The sequence below is a fragment of the Phocoena phocoena genome, chromosome 3 (genome assembly GCF_963924675.1).
Source record: "Phocoena phocoena chromosome 3, mPhoPho1.1, whole genome shotgun sequence".
NCBI lineage: Eukaryota > Metazoa > Chordata > Mammalia > Artiodactyla > Phocoenidae > Phocoena > Phocoena phocoena.
In genome coordinates this window covers 112,818,858-112,845,286 of record NC_089221.1, presented here as the reverse complement: position 1 = coordinate 112,845,286, position 26,429 = coordinate 112,818,858, and the positions used below count along the sequence as shown (strand labels likewise).

The 26,429-nt window shown below is 36.6% G+C and overlaps 1 protein-coding gene across 2 annotated transcripts in view; it reads right to left on the bottom strand.

The window, feature by feature from the left end:
• Window positions 1–24,847, bottom strand: part of DDX46 (DEAD-box helicase 46) — a 60,554-nt gene extending 35,707 nt beyond the window's left edge. For both annotated transcript variants that reach the window (XM_065873928.1, XM_065873929.1), the window contains exons 1-13: window positions 24,675–24,847; window positions 22,260–22,448; window positions 20,824–20,967; window positions 17,406–17,502; window positions 14,900–15,065; window positions 13,291–13,442; window positions 12,117–12,230; window positions 10,326–10,491; window positions 9,493–9,613; window positions 8,747–8,922; window positions 7,693–7,814; window positions 6,272–6,350; window positions 4,395–4,477 (exon numbers count right to left, since the gene is read on the bottom strand). In XM_065873928.1, coding sequence (XP_065730000.1) covers window positions 4,395–4,477; window positions 6,272–6,350; window positions 7,693–7,814; window positions 8,747–8,922; window positions 9,493–9,613; window positions 10,326–10,491; window positions 12,117–12,230; window positions 13,291–13,442; window positions 14,900–15,065; window positions 17,406–17,502; window positions 20,824–20,967; window positions 22,260–22,448; window positions 24,675–24,691 — 1,626 coding nt within the window. In that variant the 5' untranslated portion in view covers window positions 24,692–24,847. The remainder of the gene's footprint in view (window positions 1–4,394; window positions 4,478–6,271; window positions 6,351–7,692; window positions 7,815–8,746; window positions 8,923–9,492; window positions 9,614–10,325; window positions 10,492–12,116; window positions 12,231–13,290; window positions 13,443–14,899; window positions 15,066–17,405; window positions 17,503–20,823; window positions 20,968–22,259; window positions 22,449–24,674) is intronic.
• Between the last annotated feature and the right edge of the window lie 1,582 nt (window positions 24,848–26,429).

Below are 26,429 nucleotides of genomic sequence, written 5' to 3'. Positions count from 1 at the left end.
CTCACATCGGTCAGAATGGCCATCATCAAAAAATCTAGAAACAATAAATGCTGGACAGGGTGTGGAGAAAAGGGAACACTCTTGCACTGCTGGTGGGAATGTGAATTGGTACAGCCACTATGGAGAACAGTATGGAGGTTCCTTAAAAAACTACAAATAGAACTACCATATGACCCAGCAATCCCACTACTGGGCATGTACCCTGAGAAAACCATAATTCAAAAAGAGTCATGTACCAAAATGTTCATTGCAGCTCTATTTACAATAGCCAGAAGATGGAAACAACCTAAGCGTCCATCATCGGATGAATGGATAAAGAAGATGTGGCACATATATACAATGGAATATTACTCAGCCATAAAAAGAAATGAAATTGAGCTATTTGTAATGAGGTGGATGGACCTAGAGTCTGTCATACAGAGTGAAGTGAGTCAGAAAGAGAAAGATAAATACCGTATGCTAACACATATATATGAAATCTAAGAAAAAAAAGTATGAAGAACCTAGGGGTAAGACAGGAATAAAGACACAGACCTACTAGAGAATGGATTTGAGGATATGGGGAGGGGGAAGGGTAAGCTGTGACAAAGTGAGAGAGTGGCATGGACATATATACACTACCAAACGTGAAATAGCTAGCTAGTGGGAAGCAGTCGCATAGCACAGGGAGATCAACTCAGTGCTCTGTGACCACCTAGTGGGGTGAGGACAGGGAGGGTGGGAGGGAGGGAGGTGCAAGAGGGAAGAGATATGGGAACATGTGTATATGTATAACTGATTCACTTTGTTATAAAGCAGCAACTAACACACCATTGTAAAGCAATTACACTCCAATAAAGATGTAAAAAAAAAGTGGCTTTCTTCTATTTGAGGCTTTCCTCACCTTAAATAAATAAATAAATTACCATACAATCAGGAATTCTACTCCTAGGTAATCTATTCAAAATATACGAAGAAGTATGTCCATACAAAGACTTGTATACAAATGTTCCTAGCAGCATTATTCCTAATCATGGAAATAATCCAAATGTTCATCAGCTGGCTAATGGAGAAACAAAATATGACATATATTCATATGACGGAATATTAATTACTCAGCAATTAAAGGAATAAAGTACTGACAAATGCTAGGACACGAATGGAGCTCAAACACATATGATAAGTGAAATAAATACAAGCTAGATGTATACTGTATGATTCTCCACCCCCTCCACCCCCAACAGCACGGCTTGCGGGATCTTAGTTCCCTGACCAGGGACTGAACCCGGACAACAGCAGTGAAAGCACCAAGTCCTAACCACTGGACCACTAGGGAACTCCCTGTAAGATTCCATTTATATGAAATGTCCAGAAAAGGCAAATCTTTTAAGACAGAAAGCAAATTAGTGGCTGCCTCGGGCTGAGGTGGAAATAGGAAATGAATGCAGACAGGCACAAGACATTTTTCTGGTGAAAGAAATCTTCTAAAACTGAATTGTGGTGATGGCTGAAAAAACCTGTATGTGTACTAAAACCCATTTTATTACACACTTTAACAAAGTGAGTTCTATGGTATATAATTAGACCTTAACAGAGCTCTTTTAAAAGTAAAAGATTATAATGACCTTACAAATTGATGAGTATTCCCTCTTTTTTATACTTTGAAATAAAGTATGATTAGGAACATAATTATTTACTCTTTGAATGTCTGGTACAACTTGCTAGTGAAAAATAGTCAGGAACTTGTGTTTTCCTTGTAGGAAAATTAAAAGTTGATTTCTTTAACAAATGTAAGACTATTTTAGTGTTCCTGAATCTGTTTAACCTAAAGCTTTCAAATGTACTGGCAAACACAGAAAAAAAAAAAAAAAGAAGAAGCAAGAAGGGAGAAAGAGACTATGCAAGGAGATGAAAATTTCAAAAAACTATCAATATCCAGGGAAACTTAAGAAATTTCTGTATCTATGAGACAAGAACAGGTTGCCATTTAAAATAAAAATTCAGAGAAAAGAAAAGAACATTTAAAATTAAAACTATGAAAGCAGAATTTAAAAATTCAACAGAAAGGTTGAAAGCTCTGAGTTTAGGAAATCTCCTAGTACGGCAAAATGATAGAGATGCAAAATACTTAAGAAAAATTAAGAAAATTAAAGGATGAGTCCAAAAAGTCCAACATTCAAATAATAAGAGTTCCAGAAAACAAAGAGAAGGAAATTATCAAAAAGTAATTCAACAAAATTTCTCAAAACGGAAGGATTTGAGTTTCTAGACGGAAAGAACCCACGAAGTAGTCAGGACACTAGTTGAAGAAAACAAGCCTAAATGACACACAACATTAGGATAAAGATCCAAAAAGTTTCAAGACAAAAAGTACAAATTAAATACGAAAGGTTAATAACTGAGTAACATTGAATTTCTCAAGAAAACCAATGGAGGGACTTCCCTGGTGGTCCAGTGGCTAAGACTCCACACTCCCAATGCAGCAGGCCCGGGTTCAATCTCTGGTCAGGGAACTAGATCCCACGTGCCACAACTAAAGATCCCGTATTGCCAAAACTAAGACCCAGCGCAGCCAAATAAATAAATAAATAAATAAATAAATATTTTTTTTAAAAAGAAAAGAAAGAAAAAGAAGAAAGAAAACCAATGGAGACAAAAAGAAATTCTGAGGGAAAATAATCCTCACCTCATATCTGGCTAAATGTCAAATAAATTTGAGGGTAGATCAAAGACTTTCCAGACATGCAAAGTCTCAAAGAATGTACCTCAAGCACTTTCTACGGAAAAAGCAGTCCATAAACAAAGGAATACACCAAGAAAAAGCCATGAGATCAATTTCTGGTTAAAAATGAAAGACTGAACACATGCATCTATTTTTACACCCTCCAGAACAACAAAACGTTATAAAAAGGAGATTTTTAAAAATTCACAATGATATGACTCAAAACAAAAGCAACTAATCAGGACAGAGTTTTGGTGAGGGGGCATGAAAATGTTCTGATATTGGATAGTGGTGATGGTTGTAAAGTTCCAGGAATACGATAAAAACCACTGAACTGACTGGGAAAGGGCACCTAGCTCCATATTCCATCCGACTTCTTCAACTCTCTCTACTCTCTTTCTACAAATGGACCTGCTGTCTCTACTAGAACACATAATTAAAAAGCATATTCAATATCTCCCTCCTACAAAGTAACCTGTTTCATCTCCTCAAAATGCTTATCCAGTCCTTTTTCACATTACGCTCAGATCAAGCTCCCTATAGCTTCCCCACTATCCCAGTCCTACTTGTTGGGACCCAAAGGATAAATTTAATGCTTCTTTCATGTGATAGACTTTATTCAAAGAGTTAAAGGATGCTACCAAATCCCCTACTTCAAGCTAAATATTCCTCATTCCTTTAACTGTTTCTCACATGGCTCAAGTATTACCATAGTCCTGTTTATTCTTATATGCTCCTCTGTATCTCATTTAGAATGTGGTCCCTAAATCTAAACACAATACATGCACTATTATATGACAGGTAATACATTTTTGGAGAATACATGAATAAACGGAAAAGAATGAACACTTCAACCATATTCCTTTCCAATATTCCATTTCTATTACTGCAGTTTGTGATTTAAAAGCATTTTTTTGGCATCCATAGCCCACTGACTACTCATACAGCTCCTCTTGCTAAGAAAAATTTCTACCACCTTTTAAAAAAATTAATTATTTACTTATTGACTGGTTGATTGACTGATTGATTGCTGCGCCGGGTCTTAGTTGTGGCATGCCGCCTCTTAGTTGCAGCATGCATGCGGGATCTTGTTCCCCAACCAGGGATCGAACCTGGGCACCATGCATTGGAAGCATGGAGTCTTACCCACTGGACCACCAGGGAAGCCCCTCTACCACCTTTTAACATGTTTTTCTTTAGGCTTTTTTTTTTTTTTGTAGCCTTTAGGCTTTTATCACTGTAATTTTGTATTGAACAAAACTGCACACATGAAGAATATAAAATCTAAGCTAGACAAATGCTTTGGGCCTTAGTTTTTACATCTGGAGAATGTAAACAACCTGTGCCATCTAGATCATGAGGTAGTGAAAAGCATGAATTAAAGCAATTTATTTGGAAGTACAATGAAAACTATAAAATATGAAAGCTTGAGTTTCTATTAGGACTCCACTTCTAATTTTACCAATGATGGTTTTAGATGGCTTAGGAAAGCCTGCACAAATACCTCCTGAACAAGTTTAATGAAGAATCCAAAACATAAATATCTACTTCAATTCCCTATGTCCTCAATCCACTGTATCACCACACAACAGAAATGTGTGTGAGAATTTCAGAAACCATACAAATATTTCATGCTCATGGCAGTTACAAGGTTTACTTTATAGTTCAAAACACTAAGAAATTTAATAAATACCTGTGGTTCAAAACCCATGTCAAACATTCTGTCTGCTTCATCTAAAACAACATAAGTCACTCTTCGAAGATTTGTAACCCGACCTAACATGAGGAAAAAAAATAAAGACAAAAAGAAAACTAAAAATCAGTCACAATTCATTTTATGACTACCAAAATCTTTAAAAAACTGTAAAGGGAACTAAAATGCCTGACTTAACCAGAGGGGTGAGTTAGGTATCTTTAAACAGTGAAAAGAAATTTTGGTTTACAATATCTTATCTACTGGCAAATACTTTCTGACAATGGGTATATGAGGCCCTTTATTTTGTCAAACTCGTCTCTTGCATACCATCATAGGGCCTGAAGAACCTGTAAAATTCAGAAAACAGCCCTCTCCAAAACACATCATAAAACTAAGACTGAGATGGAGCATCGAGCCACATCAGCCATTATCTGACAGCATCACCTAGGAAAAAACATATTAGAGATTACAGCGTATGTGTGGAAAGCAAGTTCCAGTGCTAACTACTTCAGACGCAGAAAATCTCTCTTTACAATACTTTATGTAGTACATAACCTACTTATATACAGTTAGAAGCTTCTAACGGGCATGTCAAAACATAAATAAGAAGCTATTCAATATCACCAGGTAACTAACATATTACACAAAAATTTTAAAAACCAATGTATTACATAGATACATTTTTCTATACAAAGATACAAATCCTATTTTACACAGTGCTCCCACTGGTTTAAATAAATGCAACTGGCTTCTTAGCCAGAGAAAACTAAATACATAGACAGGAAACCCTTTCTAAAGGATTAACACAAGCATTTCTATCAATTGTTGATTCAATCACCTGGCAAAAACATGTATAAAACAGTTATTAAATATAAACCAAAAGGACAGATAAAGGGAAAAGATAAAATTAATCAAGATGAATTTCAGGAGGAGACAATCAATGCAGCATTGAGAAAAAACAAGGAATTATTTTATTAGCATTCAACCCAAAACTTTTCATATGCTATACAAGCACAATGACTTATCAATACCAATGTCACTTTACCAACTTCATGTAGAATTAGAATTAAGAGTACACAGAAATCCAAGCAAAATGCTATTAGAAACATGCATTACTCAAAGTTTTAAATACTCTACGATATATATATACTGAATACTACAATGGAAACGTTTGAAAGCATTTTCTTCAAAAAACAGAAATGTGCCAAAATAAATGCTTTCTAATATTTAAGTATTCCATACTAACATGTGCAGCCCCAATTAGTTTTGCAAGATTGGGAACAGCATTAAATTACCTACCTTTGATGGTTTAAGTCTCGGAAGCCCAGTTCTATAAATCTTGAAGGGCCTTTCTCCACAGAAGTTAAATAATGTCAACAGTTTAGTAACAGTTTTGATAGGGAATAATTTAACAAAGCACAATATTTGAGCTAAAAACATGCAAATTTACAAAAGATAAATTTTCTTGAAGCTGCAAGATCTTAACTTATCTAGTATTGTAAGAAAGTACTAGCTCCTATGGAGAAAATGTCTAAATTGTACAATTAAAAAGAAATAGTCCCCCACCCTTTTAGAAGCAAAGCTAGGCCAAAATTGAATTAAGAATCCATGTTAAGTGCTTAAAAAAAAAAAAATCAGATGGAGTAGTTCTGAAAAAAAATTTTTTTAATTAAATTGCAAAAATATTATGAATACTTGCAACAAAAGCTTGTTACAATACAAATTTCAAGATATTACAGCTTCAAGAAGAAATGTAGAAACCTTTGGTGGTTTCTTGTTTCTGCTTTAACAAAAATGTACAGAATTCAAAAAGGAGAAAAGAGAACAAAAAAACGAACAACAACAACAAAAAAACCCCAACACCCCTGACTTACCACTGTTAGCTGCTAACATGTCAATCATTCGACCAGGTGTGCAAACAATAATTTCAGCACCTCTTTTCAGCTCAGCAATCTAATAAGAAAAGATGAAATTTTATAGTGTATCTATCACTAATGCTTCTTTACAAACTTGAAAATACTGACTGAGGTCCTTGCAGAGCTCTATAACATAAGACAGCCAGGTCTGATTAGAAGACACCAAAGCCTCCTGCTTAATTCTTTGGAATGCTGGAGCACTAATAAAGGAATAGGAAGCAGCAGAAAGACCACATGATGCTGTAACTTTGAAATCAATGAAAACCAGAGGTTTTTACCAATTTTAATTTGACACAACTCCTCAAAACCAAGAAAGGAATATGAGAGAGCAGTAAATAAAGAAATTTGATAGATCAATGTTTTTCAAATTGAGATTTGTTTCCATTAGTGAATCACAAAATCATTAAGTCACAACCTGCATTTTAAAAATGAAATAGAATGGAAAACACTAGACTTTGTTAGACATTATAAAACTTTGTTTGACTTCTATATAAATATGCATGCATGTACCACCTTATTTTGTAACTGTATTTACTACAGGCTATGGCCAAAATAACTGACACAGATAAACTTAGAAAACTAAGTTCAAGCGTTTAAAATAGCATTGGGATAACAAAAGCAAATATTCCCAAGATGTGTCTAAAATCTGAGAAGTCCTGGTGGTTTGGGGGTTAAATATGTTCAGAAAACGCCACTTAATTTATCCCATTTTTTTCTAGCATCACAATATACATTAGCTTATTAACAACTTAGAAGTCTTGCAGAAAAGAAAATTTTAACTTTGCATAGCCCAACATTTCCAAAACTTATTTGACCACAGAACCCAGTATTTTTCCTTCTTCTAGTTAAAGCAAAATATCTGATGACTAGCATTCTTTAGAAGACACGTGGAGAAATGCCAATCTAAAGAGAGTGAATGAAGGTATGTTTAAATAATTCTCACTAAAATCATTTAAGAATGCAGATGAAACTCTGATATTAATACACCCCACTCAAAACCACCTTTTAAAGATGTCATTTAGATTAGAGAAAATAAATGTTGGTCCAGGAATCATAAGACCTAGATTCTAGGACAAAGTCTTACTAAGCTAAAGACTTTGGTCAACTTAACCTTTCTGAACATCTGTAAAATGGAAAAAATAATCTGCTTCCTTGAGCAGGGAAAGACAAGCACGGGAAGGCTAAGATATGAAAATGACTCAAAAATTCTAAAATATAACTTTAACATAATTCATTCTTACTATTATTTTCACACCTCATTTTAAAGATTTTAGAAGCAATCAATACAGAAAACACTAAAGCAAAAAATCACTTTTACATTATTAAGTCATTCAATTTTTAAAAAGACTGGAAAAACTGAATGTTCCTTTTATAACTACCTGCTCACTGATTCCTGTTCCTCCATAAACACAGACCACTCTAAGGCCCAAGGTCTTCGAAAACTTCTTACATTCTTTAGTAATTTGTAAAGCCAGTTCTCGAGTTGGAGTCATGATGACAGCTGAAAAGATAAATGTCAAAAGCCTAACCACCAAAATTCTTGAGAGGCTAAGCTTTATAGTGTTAAATTTAACCTCTGCAATCAAGTTCAGATCTTAGTCTAAATTTTGTTTTAATTTGTTTTATGCACCTTTGAAAATCCTATTTCAAAAGTTTTGTAATAGCAGAGATTGTGGTGAAGGATAATTTTAAGAAGGTTTTAAGAACATGCTATAGGAAGATAAATGAGAGTTAAATACCTTACTCAACCATCAGGAAAATACTTGGTTGAAAAGAATGCAAATCATTCTCAACTGCAAATCACAGAGCAAAGATAATCAAGTGACTCACTGTGCTGAAGAGCCATGCCGTGGCTTCCGGAAACAACCTTGGTCTGAGGGGCACAGACAGAGGAGAAATATACTGTGCCCTCTGTTGCCAAGAGAGGAGTTGAACAACTTTCCAAAACCCTACTCAAATTTGGAGAAGAGATCTCTGCCAAATGAATCAAGAAAACTGAATCTAAAGACCTAATCCTGAATGAAATGTTGGCACTACAGCCTTTTAAGGCCAAAAAAAGAAAGAAAAGAAAAATACACTTCCCTACAATCTTCTATGTTGAGTTTATAGATCCACTGATACGGGCTAAGAACAAACCTCAACATAAATAAACAGATAGATGCACGAGGAGTCTACCTGCCGAGTCAGAGTTTAAAAACTGAGCTGTGCCAGGAGAGGCTGTTTTTGTACTTCTGAGATGTCACTCCAGAGCTCTGAAGATTCTCACTCCACCTGCTGGTAAGGGGAAATCAGCCCCAAAGTGCCAAATTTATAAAGAAATGTACATAAAGACATCTTTATTGTTATAATTAACATTACAAAGCATCAGGTCTTTCTGATTAACGGACAACGAAGTTGTTAACTGAAAAAATAGTTTAATGAAAGGAATTGTACCTATTGGCCCCTCTCCTTCTTCTAATGACCTCTGATCCATGATGTGTCTAAACATAGGCAACAGAAAGGCAATGGTCTTTCCACTTCCTGTCTTGGCAATACCAATCAAATCTCGTCCAGACATTATAGCAGGAATCGCCTGGGTTTGGATTGGCGTAGGCTTTTCATAACCATGCCTTAAAAAGTAAACCAAAGGAAGACAAGGTAAGAACTGTGATCGCTGGGTCCCTCAAACTGTAAAAGTTTTCCAAAATGTATATCCATACAATGAAAAGGAATGAAGTACTGAGACATTCTACATCATGGATGATGTAGAAATATTTAAAAATACTATGCTAATTGAAAGAAGCCAGTCACAAAAGACTGTATTAGTATGATCTTATTTATATGAAATGTCCAGAATAGAAAAATCTATAAAAATAGTAGATGAGAGGTTGCCTAATGTGGAGGAGAAAGGAGAAAACTGACTACTAATGGATCCAGACCTCTTTCGGGGATAATGAAAATATTCTAAAATTAGATTACAGTAATGACTACACAACTCCATAAATATACTAAAAATCATCAAATTGTAAACTTAAAGGGTAAATTTTATGGTATGCAAATTATATCTCAATAAAGCTGTTTAAGAAAAAATAATCAAGTTTTCCCATTAGAGTAAAAATGTAAGCAGAGGAATTATTTGCGTAAAGGGCTATTTTTAGTAGCAAGATACTGAAAAATGTGGACAACTACTGAACACTTACTTTTTGAGAGAATTTAAGATCTTCATAGAAATCCCACACTGAACCCAAGATTTAATTGGTTTGGGGCAACCTTTTCCCTTGACAATAATGCCCTCCATTTCCAACCGAAATACATTCACTTCTACAAAACAAAATCCAGATTAAAAACTCTTAAATATTGTTCTAATAGTGCCTTCTACTTTTCAGTGAGGCATGGTAAGATTAAAAATTTTCAATTCTTTTCTAGTGCTCCTGAAGATTATTCCATAGAAAAGCTACGTGACAAAGCACTGAACAGCTCAGAGAGACAACTAAAGCGATTACTGTTGCAACCAATTAGGAACAAAAGAAACACTCCAATTTTTACAATTTGGCTTTTATTTTGACTTAAATTGTACCAGCAATAAAAGAACAATGATTGACAAGTAATACAACCACTTGTTCTTTAAGCAAGGGTTGCCCAGATTATCCTTATTCTATCAATATCACACAGATTCACATTGGTTCCTAACTCTCAAATATCAGAAAAGGTTAACAATATTTTATTTGCTAACTTCACATGAAGAGTATTTTCGATGCTAAAAATCTCAATTACATGAGCCAAACTAATTTTTCCTCTTTTTAATGTTTCCAAAAACACACTAATTCCTCACTGCTCCAAATCTTTGCGGATGTTGTCCTACCCTCTAGAATGACTTCTCGCCTTCTAGTTCCCTCTCATTTCTCCAGGTAAGCCAGGCAAATTCCTCCTACTCATGCATCAACTCACAGGCCTATCAACATTCCTCCCAGGCAAGGTGAAGTGTACTCCCCCTGTTCCCACAATAACCAATAAATGAATAAAAAAATTCTACCCTCTTGAGACATTTTTGCCAGTTCTGGAACTTCAACATAAAAGTTTTTTCTGAATTGTTCATATTCAATTTTTCCATGATCCACTGGTTCTAGAAGCTTTCTCTGCTTTGTCTGATAACCTGTAAGGGCAGTCTGAAGATCAACTTCTTCCTCCTCTGAAGAATACTATAATTAAAAAAGAAAAATTAAGAGCTAGATCCATTACTACTTTCTCCTATGGGAAGAAATATTCCTAGTTTTAAAGATCCTCCTCTCCTACAAAATATTCTTTGGCTTTTACTTTATTTTCTGAATTTTCCAACTTAGTTTATTTTTTCTTTGCCCTTATAGAAAGCTATAATAACAATATAAAGCTAAAATAAAAAAATAATTTTAACACGGCTTTAATAAAGTTTTCTCTATATAAATCTTTACAATGAGTGCTAATAGGAAAAAAAAGTTAATTTATTCTGTCACTTCATTTCTTCTCTCCCTATTCTATGTCTGGGATGAGCTGATGAGGGACAAGCGGGAATCAAAAAGTGGGCATAGGGGCTTCCCTGGTGGCGCAGTGGTTGAGAGTCCGCCTGCCGATGCAGGGGACACGGGTTCGTGCCCTGGTCTGGGGGGATCCCACATGCTGCGGAGCGGCTGGGCCCGTGAGCCATGGCCGCTGAGCCTGCGCGTCTGGAGCCTGTGCTCCGCAGCAGGAGAGGCCACAGCAGTGAGAGGCCCGCGTACCACAAAAAAAAAAAAAAAAAAAAAAAAAAAAAAAGTGGGCATACACTTGTGCAGCAACACGGATGAACCTAGAGAATATCATACTATGTGAATTTAGTCAGACAGAGACAGACAAATATTATATGAGATCACTTATACATGGAATCTAAAAAATAATACAAATGAATTTATTTGCAAAACAGAAACAGACGCAGAAAACAAACTTAGGGCTATCAAAGGGGAAAGGGGAAGGGGAGGGATAAATTAGGAGTATGGGATTAACAGACACAAACTGCTATACATAAAATAAACAACAAGGATTCACCGTATAGCACAGGGAACTATATGCAATATCATGTAACAACCGAAAATGGAAAAGAATCTAAAAAAAAAAAAAAATATATATATATATACACACTTGTGTATATATGTATGTGTTTGTGTATATGTGTATATATATGTATATATACCTACAGACAGATATATATATATATCTGAATCACTTTGCTGTATACCTGAAACTAACACTGTATTATAAATCAACTATACTTCAATTAAAAAAAAAAAAAAAAGTGGGCATACAGCAAGAGGTCAAAGATGTTAGAATGTTCTACCAATTTGAATATGCGGCTACAATACTGTTGAGAATAGCAAGAATTTCTCCTAAGAGTAACTGAAAAGCACACTTCCATCAATGCTTTCTTACAAATACTTCTAGGACAGTATCGCAAACAAAGTCAAAAATGAATGAAGAGGGATTCCCTGGTGGCGCAGTGGTTGAGAGCCCATCTGCCAATGCAGGGGACACAGGTTCGAGCTCTGGTCCGGGAGGATCACACATGCTGCGAAGCAACTAAGCCCATGTGCCACAACTACTGAGCCTGTGCTCCAGAGCCTGCGTGCCACAACTCCTGAGGCCTGGGTGCCTAGAGCCCATGCTCTGCAACAAGAGAAGCCACTGTAATGAGAGGCCCATGCACCGCAGCGGGGAGTAGCCCCCACTCACCACAACCGGAGAAGGCCCGCACACAGCAATGAAGACCCAACGCAGCCATAAATAAATAAATAAATAAAAATTAATGAATAATTACCTCCATGGCATCCTGGTCATTCTCCATTAGCTCACCTTTCTTCTTATCAGAATCTACGACTGCTTTTTTGGTTGTGACAACAGTGACAACTTTTGTGACTGTTGGCCCAGACTTCTAAAAATAGAATATAAAATGTAAAGTTGAAACACAAATTATACACCAAATGAAACACAATGATAACTGTCACAATTTATAATCTGAATTAACTTAGTTGTTAGTGACAACCTAATGAAAAAACAAAAAGTGGTCTGCTTTCTCCTTACTGACTTGCTTGAATTTTAAAATGTAGGTACTTCCCTGGTGGTCCAGTGGTTAAGAATCTGCCTTCCAATGCAGGGGATGTGGGTTTGATCCCTGGTTGGGGAACTAAGATCCCACATGCCACAACTACTGAACCCGCACGCCACAACTAGAGAAGCCCACAATCCCGCAACTAGAGAAGCCCACACGCCGCAACGAAGATCCTGCATGCCGCAACTAAGACCCGATGCAACCAAATAAATATTTAAAAAAAAATTTTTTTTAAATGTAATACAATTGCATTATATTTTGTAACACATTAATAATATAGGTAATGCAGTATATAATATATAATTTTATATAATATTATGTAATATAATTTATTTTAAAAATACTACTAAATGGTACTTTTCACTCATTCAACAAGCCAAATACTATTCTGGGACCTTAGGATAAATCAATAAACAAGACAGGTACGGTAAAGATCACTGCTCTTGGGACGGTTTTAGAAGAAGGAATAAACAACAAAAAATTAATTTATATAATTTTTCAAAAGGTAATAAATGCTATTAAGAAAAAGAAAAACTAGAGTAAAGAGGATCAGGAGCATAAAAGATGGGAGTGCTGGAGAAGGACCTATCCAGGGCTTACTGAAGAGGATCTACTGAAGAGGACCTACTGAGAAGGCAACAAGTAAGAAAAAATACTAAACAAAGATGATGGTAGTTAACAGTGACTTCTAAAAGAACATTTGCAGTTAAAATTCACTAGTATCTCTGCTATTTAGAAAAGCATTGACACTTCTGAGATGGGGAAGGAAACAAAATCATTAACTTTATAAAGCCATGCATGTCAGCAGTAGGTCAATGCACCAATGAATTCAAGTTACCCAATTAGGAATGTAAATCTTTAAAAATAGGAGAAAATTCCATACCTTTTCATTTCCCCCACCACCTTTCACACTTCTCATATTAAACTTTTTTACTTCCTCTTTCACTTCTTCCATGTAAGCATCTAATGGATCTAACTCCTCACCCTCCATTTCATTTCCTTCCTTTTCAGCCTCTGCAGGATCATCTTCATCATCTAAAATATCAGAATACACTTTCTTTGAATTTGTGTTTCAAAAGGAAATACTTCACAATGAGACCACACCGCCCCCCCCAATTAAAGCCTTTTCTCTTACTACCCAAACACCTTCCTTACCAATTAACACAGGCACAACGCAGTTCAAATACTCACACTGGCAAGGTTTTAAATCCAGCAGGTATTAGTTTTGAATAATACTAATAAAAGAAATAAATTATAAATTATTAAACTGAAAGAGGAAGAAAGACTAATATGTCTAAAAAATGGATCTCCAGCATTGTTTTACAACTACACTAGCAGAAGCAGAACTAAAAACTCTGTCTGCTAAAATGGTATGTTTATTTCTTACAATTAGGTTTCTTTAAATGACACAAAGAAAAAATAATAGCACATTCTTAATTAAAGACAATCTAATGTTTTTTACATAACTAAGATATCACCACTTAAAGTATAATCCATTCATCTATTTAGTTCAACTTTCACAGAAAATGAAAAATTCACAGGAATTTTCACAGAGAAAATGGAGCAAAATTCCCTTTTCCTATATCTCACACTCTTCCACTTTACTAAAATCTTAAACATCAATATCAGATGTGGAGGGGAAGTGTTTCTCTTATAATTTATGAAAAAATCAGAGGGACTTGAAAACATGCCCTTAACTTACCCTCATTACTAACATTGGAAGTAAAAAATTAAAGAGCTATTTACTGACTATGCCCATAAGCACCTAACTCTCCACTCTAAGGTAAAATCAGTGATCCTCACCAAACACTACTATACAATTTTAAAATTTAATGTAAACATTAAAAGGGGCGTTTAAAAATCTCAAAATGAAACTAGTGATTCTACTTCTAGGTATATATACCCAAAAGAACTGAAAGTTGGGACTCAATCAGATACTTGCACACCAATTCTCATAGAAGCATTATTCACAATACCCAAAAGACGGAAACTTATATATGCAGCAACAGATGAATAGGTAAACAAAATGCAGTATATATGTACCATGTAATACTATCCAGCCTTAAAAAAGAAGGAAATTCTGAGACATGCTACAACATGGATGAAACTTGAAGACACTTTGCTAAGTGAAATAAGCCAGACACAAAAAGACAAATATTGTATGATTCCACTTATATGAGGTACCTAAAATAGGCAATTCACAGAATCAGAAAGTGGATTTGAAGTTACCAGAAATGGGGGGGAGGGGGACAGGATGGAGAATTATTGTTGAATGAGGTACAGAGTTTTTGTTTAGTTCTGGAAATGGACAGTGGTGAAGGCTGCACAACACTGTGAATGTGCTTAATTGTCACTGAATTGTACACTTAAAAATGGTTAAAATAGTAAACATTATGTATGTTTTTCCACAATAAAAATGGCCTATTACTCATAATTCTAGAATATTCTACATGAATTGTTATATAGTCTAATAGTCTAACAAATCAATATACCATCATCATCTTCTAAACTCCACTTTTTCCCTTGTTTCATCTCTTCAATTTCCTTTTTCAGTTCCCCTATGTTTTCCATGGCCTTTTTACGTTGTTCTTCCCGCCATTTCTCTACCCTTTCTTTTCGCTTTCTCATTTCTTCTTCTAGCTTATTCTGGTCAAAGTTCTTGGGGGGAAAAAAAAAGAGAAACAGAGAGAGGGAAATAAGGATCAACAATTTTACTCCAAGTGACATTCCAGATAACTTCTCCAAAGTATAAAAAATGGAAAAATAGATGTACACAAAACTCCTAAATTTAGACCAGATTTAGATCATACATCTTTTAAATATATTCAGGAATAAACTAGCAAAATGAAATCACAATAAAAAGCATCTTCAACTAAGAAAGCAGACACACTTCAAACACCATAAATTAATCTCATTTTAGTTACAATATGTGTGCAATATGCACACATGAATTCAATTTCTCCCTCTAAGTGGAATCTAAATGAACTAGCAAGCAAAGTTCCCTAGTTATTAGTTATTCTCAACTTTAAATCCTCCAAACTCCTCCAAGACTGCCTCTATGAAAAGCAATTTTCTATTACAAATTACTGAGTAAATGAAAGCTATTTATCAACATGATTAAGAAGTTTTGATCTTTTAGCCTTTAGGTCTAGGTTTCCTAGGAACAGCCATTCTAAAGCCTGTATCAAGATTATTAATAATACTCTCAAAAGGAGAGAGTAAATCATTTGCACAGTCATAATCAGGGACTTAAAGATTAAGCAATATAGAAATCAAAATTTTAGACACGCTACCTTACAGGTAGTTATGGAAATACACATGTATAAAAGTCAAAATATTAATAAATGATAATGATGATGGCATTTTGGGCACCTAGGATTACAGAGAATTACTTCTGACTTTCCAAGTATTTTATAATACAGTTATATTATGTTTGTATTTTTAAAATAAGTTTACTTCTTAAACAAACAAAAAGCTTTGATCCTGAATTTATATCCTTTATAATAATTCCATCCTCTCTGAAGATGAGCTCCAGAAAGCTCATGTGTTTTTCTCAAGATCACCCACTCATTCAAGACTAGTAGAAACTAGATCAGAAACCAGACTCCCAGACTTCTTGTGTTATATCTTTTCTTAGATACACTGCTCAGAAAGCAGGTCCCTTAAAAAAAAAAAAAAACACTAAACAAATAGAACTCAAAAAAAAAAGAAAAAAAAGTGAAGCTATAATATATTCTAAAATGGGCAAAAGATATGACTAGGCATTCTAAGAAAAGTGCAAATAGTAAATAAACTTAAAATATCTTATTTAATTAATAGTTTACATTATGTTCACAGCATTTAAAAATATTTACTCATATTTAAAGATATGTAACTCAAAATAACAAGAAACCAATTACACTGGCAAAAATTAAATTTTGAAATATCCATGTTAGCAAGAATGTGAAGAAACAGACATTTTTTCATGTCTAAAATCGTAAAACTTATACAACTTTTTTGCAGAGCAATTTGATACTATTCATCAAAATGTTAAATGTATACAGCCAGCCCTCTGTGTCTGTGAGTCCACATCCTCAGAATTCAACAAACTGTGGATCAGGAATTCAGGAAAAAAAGTATTTTTTTCAGGAAAAAAAGTATTCAGGAAAAAAAATTCCAGAAAGTTCCAAAAATCAAAACTTGAATTTGCCCCATGCTGGCAACTGTTCACATAGCATTTACATTATGTTTACAACTACTCACACAGCATTTACGTCATATTAGGTATCATAAGTAATCTAGAGATGACAATGTATGCGGGGAGAATATGTGTAAGTTATACTACATCATTTCATATAAGGGACTTGAACATCTGAAGATTTTGGTATCTGCAGGAGTCCTATAACCAATGCCCCTAGGATACTGAGGGAAAGCTATATATATATACCCATTGACAAAGTCATTTATTTTACTGATACCAATTTACCCTATACTATATTCACAAAACACATGTGTACAAGGATTAATATATCATTGTTTATAACTACAGACTGGAGACAGCCTAAATATCCATCTACTTTTTATCAACAAAACACTATGCAGGCATTACAAACAACAAGCTCTACCTCTGTATGCAGCTACAGAAAGATATCCAATATTTAACAAATGAAAACAGAAAGGCATTCTACTTCTTAAGTTAGATAGCTCGTATACTGCTATTTATTACTCTTAAGACCTTACATATTGATAAAATAATTCATAATTTAAAAGTGACAAAAAGCAAGGCACAGAATAGTGCATATAGTATGATCACATTTTGCACATAAAATTAGATAATTTGTATAGATATGCAACTTTTTTCTGAAAAATTTTCTCACGGGACAACTATTATTTTACCTGTTTATTTTACAAATCTATTATCATTTACTTAAAAATAAAACACACAGCATTAAAAAACAAGAATTTGTCACTACAGAAACAAATTTGATATTATACGATTACTTATGTTAGTAAACATACGCCGGCATCCTTTTCTTTTTCATCCTCTTTGTCATCTTTGTCTTTTTTCTTCTCTTTAGAACTTTCCCCACTATCTGTTTTCTCTTTGGACCTAGACCTACCAAAAAAGAGAGAGACAGAGAGGGACATCATCTATTTGTTTTTGGAAACATTAATTTTAGAATACTTAGACTTGTATTTTACTTTTTATGTAAGAAATAAACTTCCAAGAGTCAACTGAATTTTTATATACCATTAATAAACACTTTGGAAATAAAATGAAGAATTAATCCCATGAAACTAACTGCAAATATTATCAGATATCTGGAAATTGACCAAAGGAAAACTGGACACAGCATATAAAAATAATTACAAAATTTAAATAACAAAATTAATATTTAACAAATGGAGAAATACACGAAGACATTAATAGTCTACAAGACAACTGATATATGTAATAATATTTAAAATCCCAACAGGCGGGGCTTCCCTGGTGGCGCAGTGGTTGAGAGTCCGCCTGCTGATGCAGGGGACACAGGTTCGTGCCCCGATCCAGGAAGATCCCACGTGCCGCGCAGCGGCTGGGCCCGTGAGCCATGGCCGCTGAGCCTGCACGTCCGGAGCCTGTGCTCCGCAACGGGAGAGGCCACAGCAGTGAGAGGCCTGCATACGGCAAAAAAAAAAAAATCCCAATAGGCTTGCATTTTGACCCTACTTAGGGCATCTAATAATGAATAAAATCCCTTAATTGTAACGTAATCAAATTAGTTGACCTTTTTCCCTCCTCTATGATTGGTGCTTTTTAAAGCATCTTAGAAATTTTTCCAACTTTGATGAAGATACTCTAGAGGTAAAGAAGATATTCTCTAGTACAAACTCCTAAAAAGTTTATAGCTTTGCCATCTAATTTGGTTTTTAATCTGTTTGGAAATGCTTTTTGCGCACAGAATGAGGTAGCCAGTCCTATTTTATTAAAGGATAGCAAATGTCCCTAACACCATTTATTGGAAAATCTTTGTCCTACTATTTACAATGTCACCACTGTCATTTATCAAATGACCTTATATGCATGGATCTGATTCTGAGTTCTTTATATGGTTCCAGTGATCTACTTGTCTATCCTTACAATAAAGCAACACTCTTAATTTCTATAACTTTATGACAAGTCTTGATACCTGGTAGTGCAAGCTCTCATAACTTGTTCTTCAAAAGTGTTTTTATGCCCTTTGCATTCCTAATTTTATAATCAGCTTATCAAATACTTTTCTATTCATGTCTGCTAAGAACTTTTAAACATCAATGTATGTTGAAGTTAATAAGATGCTTTTCCTGAATCTACTTAGATAACCAAGACTTTTCTCCTTGAATCTTATTAATGTAGAGGATCATACTGATTGATTTTCCAATGTTAAACCAACCTTCCATTCCTGGAATAAATCCAACTAGTTTATGATTGTATTATCTTTTTTATATATTGTTAAAAGCAGCATGCTAATCCTTTATGTTTAGACTGAGTATAGCCTATAATCTTTTTTCACACTGCCCTTGTCAGGTTTTCCTCAATCATCTTATTAATTTTCTTCATTTTATGAATGTTTCTTCTTTCTTAAGTCTTTGTTCCTCAAAAGTATCATTACAGAGTAAAAAGACAAACCAGAGTAATATATCTGCCCCTCACATAAATGACAAAAAACAACTATCCAGAATATTTAAAAACAAAACCCCCCTATAAATCAAGTTTTAACGACAGAAACAACCCAATAGGAAAATGAGCAAAATATTTAAACATGTACTTTAGAAAAGAGGAAATCTGAATGACCAAGAAACATATGAAAAAGTGTTCAACTTCATTAGTAATCAAGGAAATGCAAATTAAAACCATAATGATATTGCTATTACATGTCTAACAAATAAACAAAAATCAAAAGGACTGACAATACCTAATACTGGCAAGGGTATGGAGGGATACAATTCTCATATACTGCTGGAAGTATAATTAGTACAAATTCCTTGGAAAGCATTTCGGATTACTTAGTTAAAATGAAGCTATGTTTATTCTATGACCATGTAACTTCACTCCTATATATATACACCCAAGGGAAACTCATACACATGTATACTAGGATATATATACAAAAATGTTCATAATAGCCCCAAAGTTAAAACAACCCAAACACCCATCTCAGTAGAATGGATAAATAAATAGTGGTATATTTATACCACAGAATAGTGTTCAGCAATAAAAATAAACTACTGTTATGAGCAACACAGATAACTCTCGATGTTGAGCAAAAACGCAAAAGAAGACAAGACTCATTCATGTAAAGTTAAAAAACATATAAATCTAGACTATTCTTTTTCCAGTTATACACACAGGTGGTAAAACTATAAGGAAACAATTAGGACACAAATTACTAGCACAAAAGTCAGGAGTGTTTTTTTTGTGTGTGTACGTGGGCCTCTCACTGCTGTGGCCTCTCCCGTTGCGGAGCACAGGCTCAGCGGCCATGGCTCACGGGCCCAGCCACTCCACGGCATGTGGGATCCTCCCGGACCGGGGCACGAACCCGTGTCCCCTGCATTGGCAGGCGGACTCTCAACCACTGTGCCACCAGGGAAGTCCCCAGGAGTGTTTTTATATAAGGAAGGAGGGAGCTGGGTTAGGGAAGGGACATGGAGGGCTTCCGGGGGTACAGAAAATGTTCTATTCCTTGACTTTGGTGGCAGTTACATGGATCTTGCTTTATAATTATTTAATAAGCTGCATGTTTATATTTCCCTCATTTCTCTGAATTTATATTTTAAAATTTAAAATAATCCCAATGGGCATTATTACACTGACCTTGAAAAATAAAAGTAAATTTTATAAAGTAAAATAAATGACATGGAAAAAATCCTCATTAACTAATATGGAGAAAACAGAACAAATCCATACATCCCATGACACCACTTTAGAAACAATAATGGCAAAGAACAAACCACTAACAAGAGAAACAAAAAGAGTAAATGTATTATGTCTAATAGACATAAATAATATCTCAAAATTGAATGGTACTGACATCTTAAGGAAACAGGTACATTTAACTTACAAAAGCAAAGTTCACCCATTATGAATAGCAAATCAGCAATACACACTATGAGTAAAAAATTATTTGTCAATCAACATCGGAAATGCCAAGAAAATAATTTCAAAGGAAAAAACATAGTTCCCACAAAGATGTATATAAAATGCATTTCTGACCATTAATAGCAGATATTCAATAAAAGAACAATGCATTATGAGTGTTAAAACTAATAGAATCTAGCATTTTCTAAAAGCATTACAAGCTTTATAACCTATTGAAATAATTCAGCTAACAGCTCACGGCAGCAGCCAAATTCAGTATTTATAAAGATTTTTTTAAAAAACTGTAGGGAAGAGAGACAGTTCCCAACCTACCTATTCTCAGCTTTCTTGCTTTTGTTGCCAGGACTGGAGGATCGGGATCTCCGGCCCCGGCTTCTACTCCTCGAACGTCTCCTGTCTCGACTTCGAGATCTTCTTCGCTCTCGACTTCGATCTCTCTCTCTACTTCTGGAACGCCTGAAAGGGGACACTTTATTTATTCTATGACCAAGTGGAACGTCTACTTCAGACCATGGTTCTGCCTCATGTTGAAAGAAGCTTCTTAATTATTACCATTATTAAAGACAGATTTCAATTAACTATCACATCAGCTAAACAGGGAACAAGTAAAGCCAGTCCTTACAAGTGGTCAATGAAATAAATGATACTAATTTCAAAGCGATGTTTGTTGAAAAACAGAGGAAATATGTAACAAGAGCTGTTTGAAATTTATGACCTATAGCAGAAAATCTAAATTTCAAAGACAGCTGAAACCTAAGTATAAGGATGGGCAGAATGGGGCTGTGGAAAGATCACAGATATGAAAATTAGGAGACAAGAATTTCTACCCTGGTACTACTAATTAGTGACATACATAGGGCAGATCAACTCTCTGGGTCTCAGTTTCCTCATCTGTAAAATATGGAGACTTCCCCAAATAATCTCAAAATCCTTCTTGCTCTAAAATCTTGTGATTCTTTCACACCAAAAAGTCAAAGACCAAATCTTTAACGACCAATTTCACTTAACAAGTACTTGACTGAATTGTATGAAACTGTTCCTGGTACCACATAATATAAAATTGAATAAGTTAGTGTTATCCACATTGTTACGAGTGAATATTTTCCCGAAGTACCAGGTGACACTTTTGCAATCTCTCCTTCCAATGTCTGAAAAAGATAAAGTCAAAGTTTTTTCTGTGATCAGTTCACAGCACTTGTATAACCTTGTCTTCTTTCCCATTTTAATGAGAAACTTTATGAGAAATCTTTTTTTGGTGTGGGGAAGATTATTTTTATTTAGAGACTGTTTTCTACCTCCAGAAGTTATGGCTGCTTGGGTGGTACCATGGAATATTTAATCAAGTTTAAAAAAGTTAGGATGTTCTTTGGTTAAATCTAAAAAAGTTCTTTAAAATAGTTTCAAACGGAGTATGGAGATGGCTCTGCCCTGTTTCCTTCTCCTGTCAGCTCTAGCAGTTGCTCTGAAGACAGGGGTCAGCTTTCTTGGGACAGGATTAGACTAGAACCCCCCTGATGGCATATTACATTAGCTTTTACTTCACTGTTTGAAAATGACAGTGGAAAGGGGAAAAAAAATACTGTTTGAATGTTCTAGGCAAATCACTTCTGTACCTCATCAAACAAGCTGGGGTAAAAGCAGAGGGCCTGCAAAGGGGCCACTAAATTCTAGTCCAAAATTTTTGAAGAAGCCTGATTTAGCTGAGAAGGTCCAATTTATCAAGAGTCCTGTGGAGATTAATGTCTTACCTCAGACGCTTCCTGTCTCTTGACCGAGATCTTCTTTTATCCCTGCTACGAGACCTCTCTCTCCTTCTATCTCTATCCCTGCTTCTAGACCTTCTGTCATCTCCACGTTTACTTCTTTTGTCTGAGGGTGAGCGACTTCTAGATCGACTTCCAGAGCGTCCCCGTGATGCTGATCGCTTCCGATAGTGGCTGGATTATTAAGTTAAAGATTAGCAAACACAGCTTCTATCATATTTTATTTATTTTATTATTTTCTTTAAAAAATCTCAGCAGATAAATTAAACATTGAAAGGACTTCTTATACGTAAACTTTTTTAAAAGTAGGGGGAAAGAATGAACTCTTCTGCTACAGCATACTGTCCTGAAAAAGAAGGAAGGACAGTAAGCCAAAGAGACCAAGTTCCTGCCTTTGGGCCTCAAGCAGCTTGCATTCTGGTAAAGGAAGAGAGGACAGGCAAGTAAAGAAATAAGTATACAATATGTATTTGGTGGTACAGAGAAAAACGGATGAAAGTAAAGGAAAAAGAGAGACAGTGGGAGGTAGGAAGTTTGCTCCTTTACACCAGGTGATTAGAGAAGGTCTCACTAATAAAGTGCCATTTCAGAGGTTTGAAGGAAGTAAAGGAAGGAACCATGGAGATATGTGAGGGAGAAACTTTCCAGGCAAAAGGCACAGTAAGTGCAAAGACCCTGAAGAGGAACCTTGATTGGTGTGTTTAAGGAACAGCAAGGAACCAGATGTGGTTGGAGTTGAATGAGTGAGAGAAATTGTCATGAGATGAGGTCAGAGGTACAGCATGGTAGCCAAATGTGGAGAGCCTTATAGGCCATTATAAGGACTTTTCTTTTACTTTGAGAAAAGATGAGAAACTATTGGAAGATTTTAAGCAGAGGCGTGACATAACCTCCCTACTATTTTTAAAGCATTACTCTGGCTGCTGAGGGGAGAACAAACCAAAGAAAGGCAAGGACAGAAGCAGGGAAAACAGGTAGAATGCTACAGCAATCCTCCAAGTAAGAGACAGCGTTGACTTGGATCAGAATGTCTCGTGTAGAATTGTTGAGAAGTGTCAAACTCTGGATATTTTAATGACTAATTAAATGTCAAGTGCAACAGCAAATCTAGTACACAAGCCAGGCAAGGCAGAGAAGTGGGGGAGAAGGCCGAAGAGATAGAAAGGACCTTCTTGGGAAGGGCCCTGAAGGCTGTGCTGAAGAGTCTCACTTCATCTTGGAAGCAGTAAGAACCAACAGACATGAAAGCAAGGAAATGACAATCTTATGTTAATTTCAGAAGTGTCACTCTGGCTGCAGTGTGGAATCAACTGGGAGCGCAAGATCAGAGGAAGGTAACTTGAGGCAGGTGTAGCAGTCTGAGTAATAAATGATTAGGGCCTGAATTAAGTCAGGGAGAGCAGGAATGGTGACTGGGTGCAGTATCTAACTAGATGTAGGCAGCAAGAGAGAATAATCAGTCAAATAAATATCACTTCCAGGTTTCTGGTCTGGGTGGCCAGATGAACAGCAATGCTTTCACAGAGATTTAAAAGACCTTTACATGAATTTTCTGTAGTTATGGAAATACTCTTTATCCAGGTGATGGTTACACGGTTCATATATGAGCTAAATTTCACCAGCTCTACCCTTAAGCATTGACCATTTCCCTGACTATTAATTATATCTCAGTAAACTACTATTACCTTACTTACTTATTATTTATATCCTAGATATAAATGATCTTTCAGTCACAGCTAAACATTAAGCAAATACGCACATTTAAGATAAAAATCTCAAGGTCCCAAACCAGGTAACAATCTGAAATGTTGAAGAGATATCAGAGTTCTAATAAAACCTCCCAGTTCTCAGTTTAAAAAGGATAAAAAACACATAACAAAGAAATTTTAAATCTATGTGCGAAATAAATGCCCATGCAACAAGCATTTACTGTAGTCCAAAACAAACCTAGTCACGTAGTATTGTAGGCGATGTAAAAATGTTTGGCCACACACTCCTTTCAATTAAGAAAATACCACACGCGCACAAAAAACTAAAGTAGAGAGCGACAGGGGCCAAAGAAATGTTGCAAACGCGAAGTGGTGAGAAATTCAACTGAGGTCGCTATTGACTAAGGCGATACGGGTAAGCTCCGCGGAAATGGCGGGATGTAGTTGACGTCCCGGAGGTGTGTTCCCGCTCCAAGGGCTGGAACCGGCCGATGGCCGTGTAAGGGAACCCTGTGCCCGCCGCCGACCCAAGCACACCCACTGCCTCAGCCGAGGTCCCCCAGCCCCTCTAGTAGCCGCGGGCAGCGCTGGCCGCACGTGGGGTCGCACCGGGCCAGGCCCGGCCCCGCGGCCACCTCGATCCCGCCTGAGGAAGGGACTCCCCGCTCGCCCGCCCAGCGCGCCGTCTCACCGTGACTCCCGGCCCATGCCGCAGGCCGCGGGAAAACGGCACCCTTCGGGATCACGCGCAGGAGAACCGGACAGAGTAGGAGGCCGCACAACCCTCAGCACGCCGGGCGAGGAACAGCACTAACAAGCCGCAGCAGCCACAGCGGTATCCACCATCCGAACGCGGGCAACGAAAACAGGACGTGGTGGCGCCAGCGGCAGGAGGAAGGAAAAAGCGGGCCGGAAGCGGCTATCGTTCCACAGCGCCCCCTCTCGGCTGGAGGCCGCACAGTGCCGGCTGCGCCTAAAGAGGTTGCCTCGGCCGGGTTTTCCCTGCACAGCCGCGGAAGCCCCCGCGCCTTGGTGCGGTAGAGGGTGGAGCCTCAGCCGCCATGCAAGCCTTGGGAGGGTCTTTCCTACAGGGGGCACTGAAACGCCATAAGCAACCCCAAGCTGCCCCCGGAAGTGTACTGACATCTAAGCGATGCTACAAACATCTCCATTCACTCTCACCATTTCTACGTGCATTCATTTAAACATATTGTTACGTGTCAGGCATGTTCTACCTTCCAACGAGCTTTCAATCGCGTGGCAGACATAGGCATTAACAAAAACACAAGCAGATGTAATATAACAGAAAAGAGATTCTACCATAGGAAAGGGGTTCAGAAAGAGTTCCCTAAGGAAGTGACCTTTGAGGTATGATTTGAAGACTGAATAGGAGTTAACTTGGTGAAGAGGACGAAGAGCTAAAACTACGTTACACAAGATTATGGTTCTCAACATTGCCTGCGCTTAGGAGCTTAAAAATACATATACGGATGCGTGTGTTCCATTCTGATACTTTAATCTGATTGGTCTGGAGTGCTTCCAGTGCACTGGGAATTTTAAAGCTTCCCAGGTGATTCTGAAGTACAGTCTGGTCAAGGCGAAGAACGACTCGCCTAGTGGAACTTACGCTGCAATGTTGTTTTAGCAGAAAGCTGTAAAGGCGTTGGGGACAGGCTCTCACTTACTTTACGTGCTTCTGTACTATTTTATGTTCTTACACATACAGATGATAGAAAAGTTCCATATTTTGACTGTGGCAGTCATTGCATGGATGTTTGTCAAGATTCATTGAACTGTACGCTTTATTTTTATTTTATTGTTATTTTTTTTGGCCGTGCCCCACAGCCTGCGGGATCTTAGTTCCCCAACCCGGGGCCCCTGCAGTGGAAGCGTGGAGTCCTAACCACTGGACGGCCAGTGAGTTCCCTGAACTGTATGCTTTAAATTGGTGTGTTTTATTGTATGTAAATCTTACCTCGATAAATTTGAATTTTTAAAAAATGAAACCAACGAGTTTAAGACTCTAAGACTGGCTTCTGCTCTTCCTCTGTGATTTATTGCCCACCTGTGGCTGCAGGGCAGACCATGCCGAGTAAGGAAGGCCTGAGCCAATATATGACAGAATGGACACCAATGAGGGTCAGGTATGAGAGCCATTGTAAATTGCTTGTATGTAGGCTGAAGGTAAGGAGTGTGGAGACACTGACAAGTGGTCAGATTCTGGATGTATTCCACAGGCAGCTTTCCAAACACTAATTGATAAAATGGATGTGAACTGCAAGGGTAAGGGAGGAATAAAGATGACTCCCAGGTTTTGATCCGAGCTACTCTGGATTGTGGTGAATTTGTGGAGATGAAAAAGGCCTGGGTGCAGCAGATTTGGTGGGAAAAGGAGAGAAAATCAGTGTTTCTGCCTACTAGATATCCAGAAGGAGATAATGGCTGA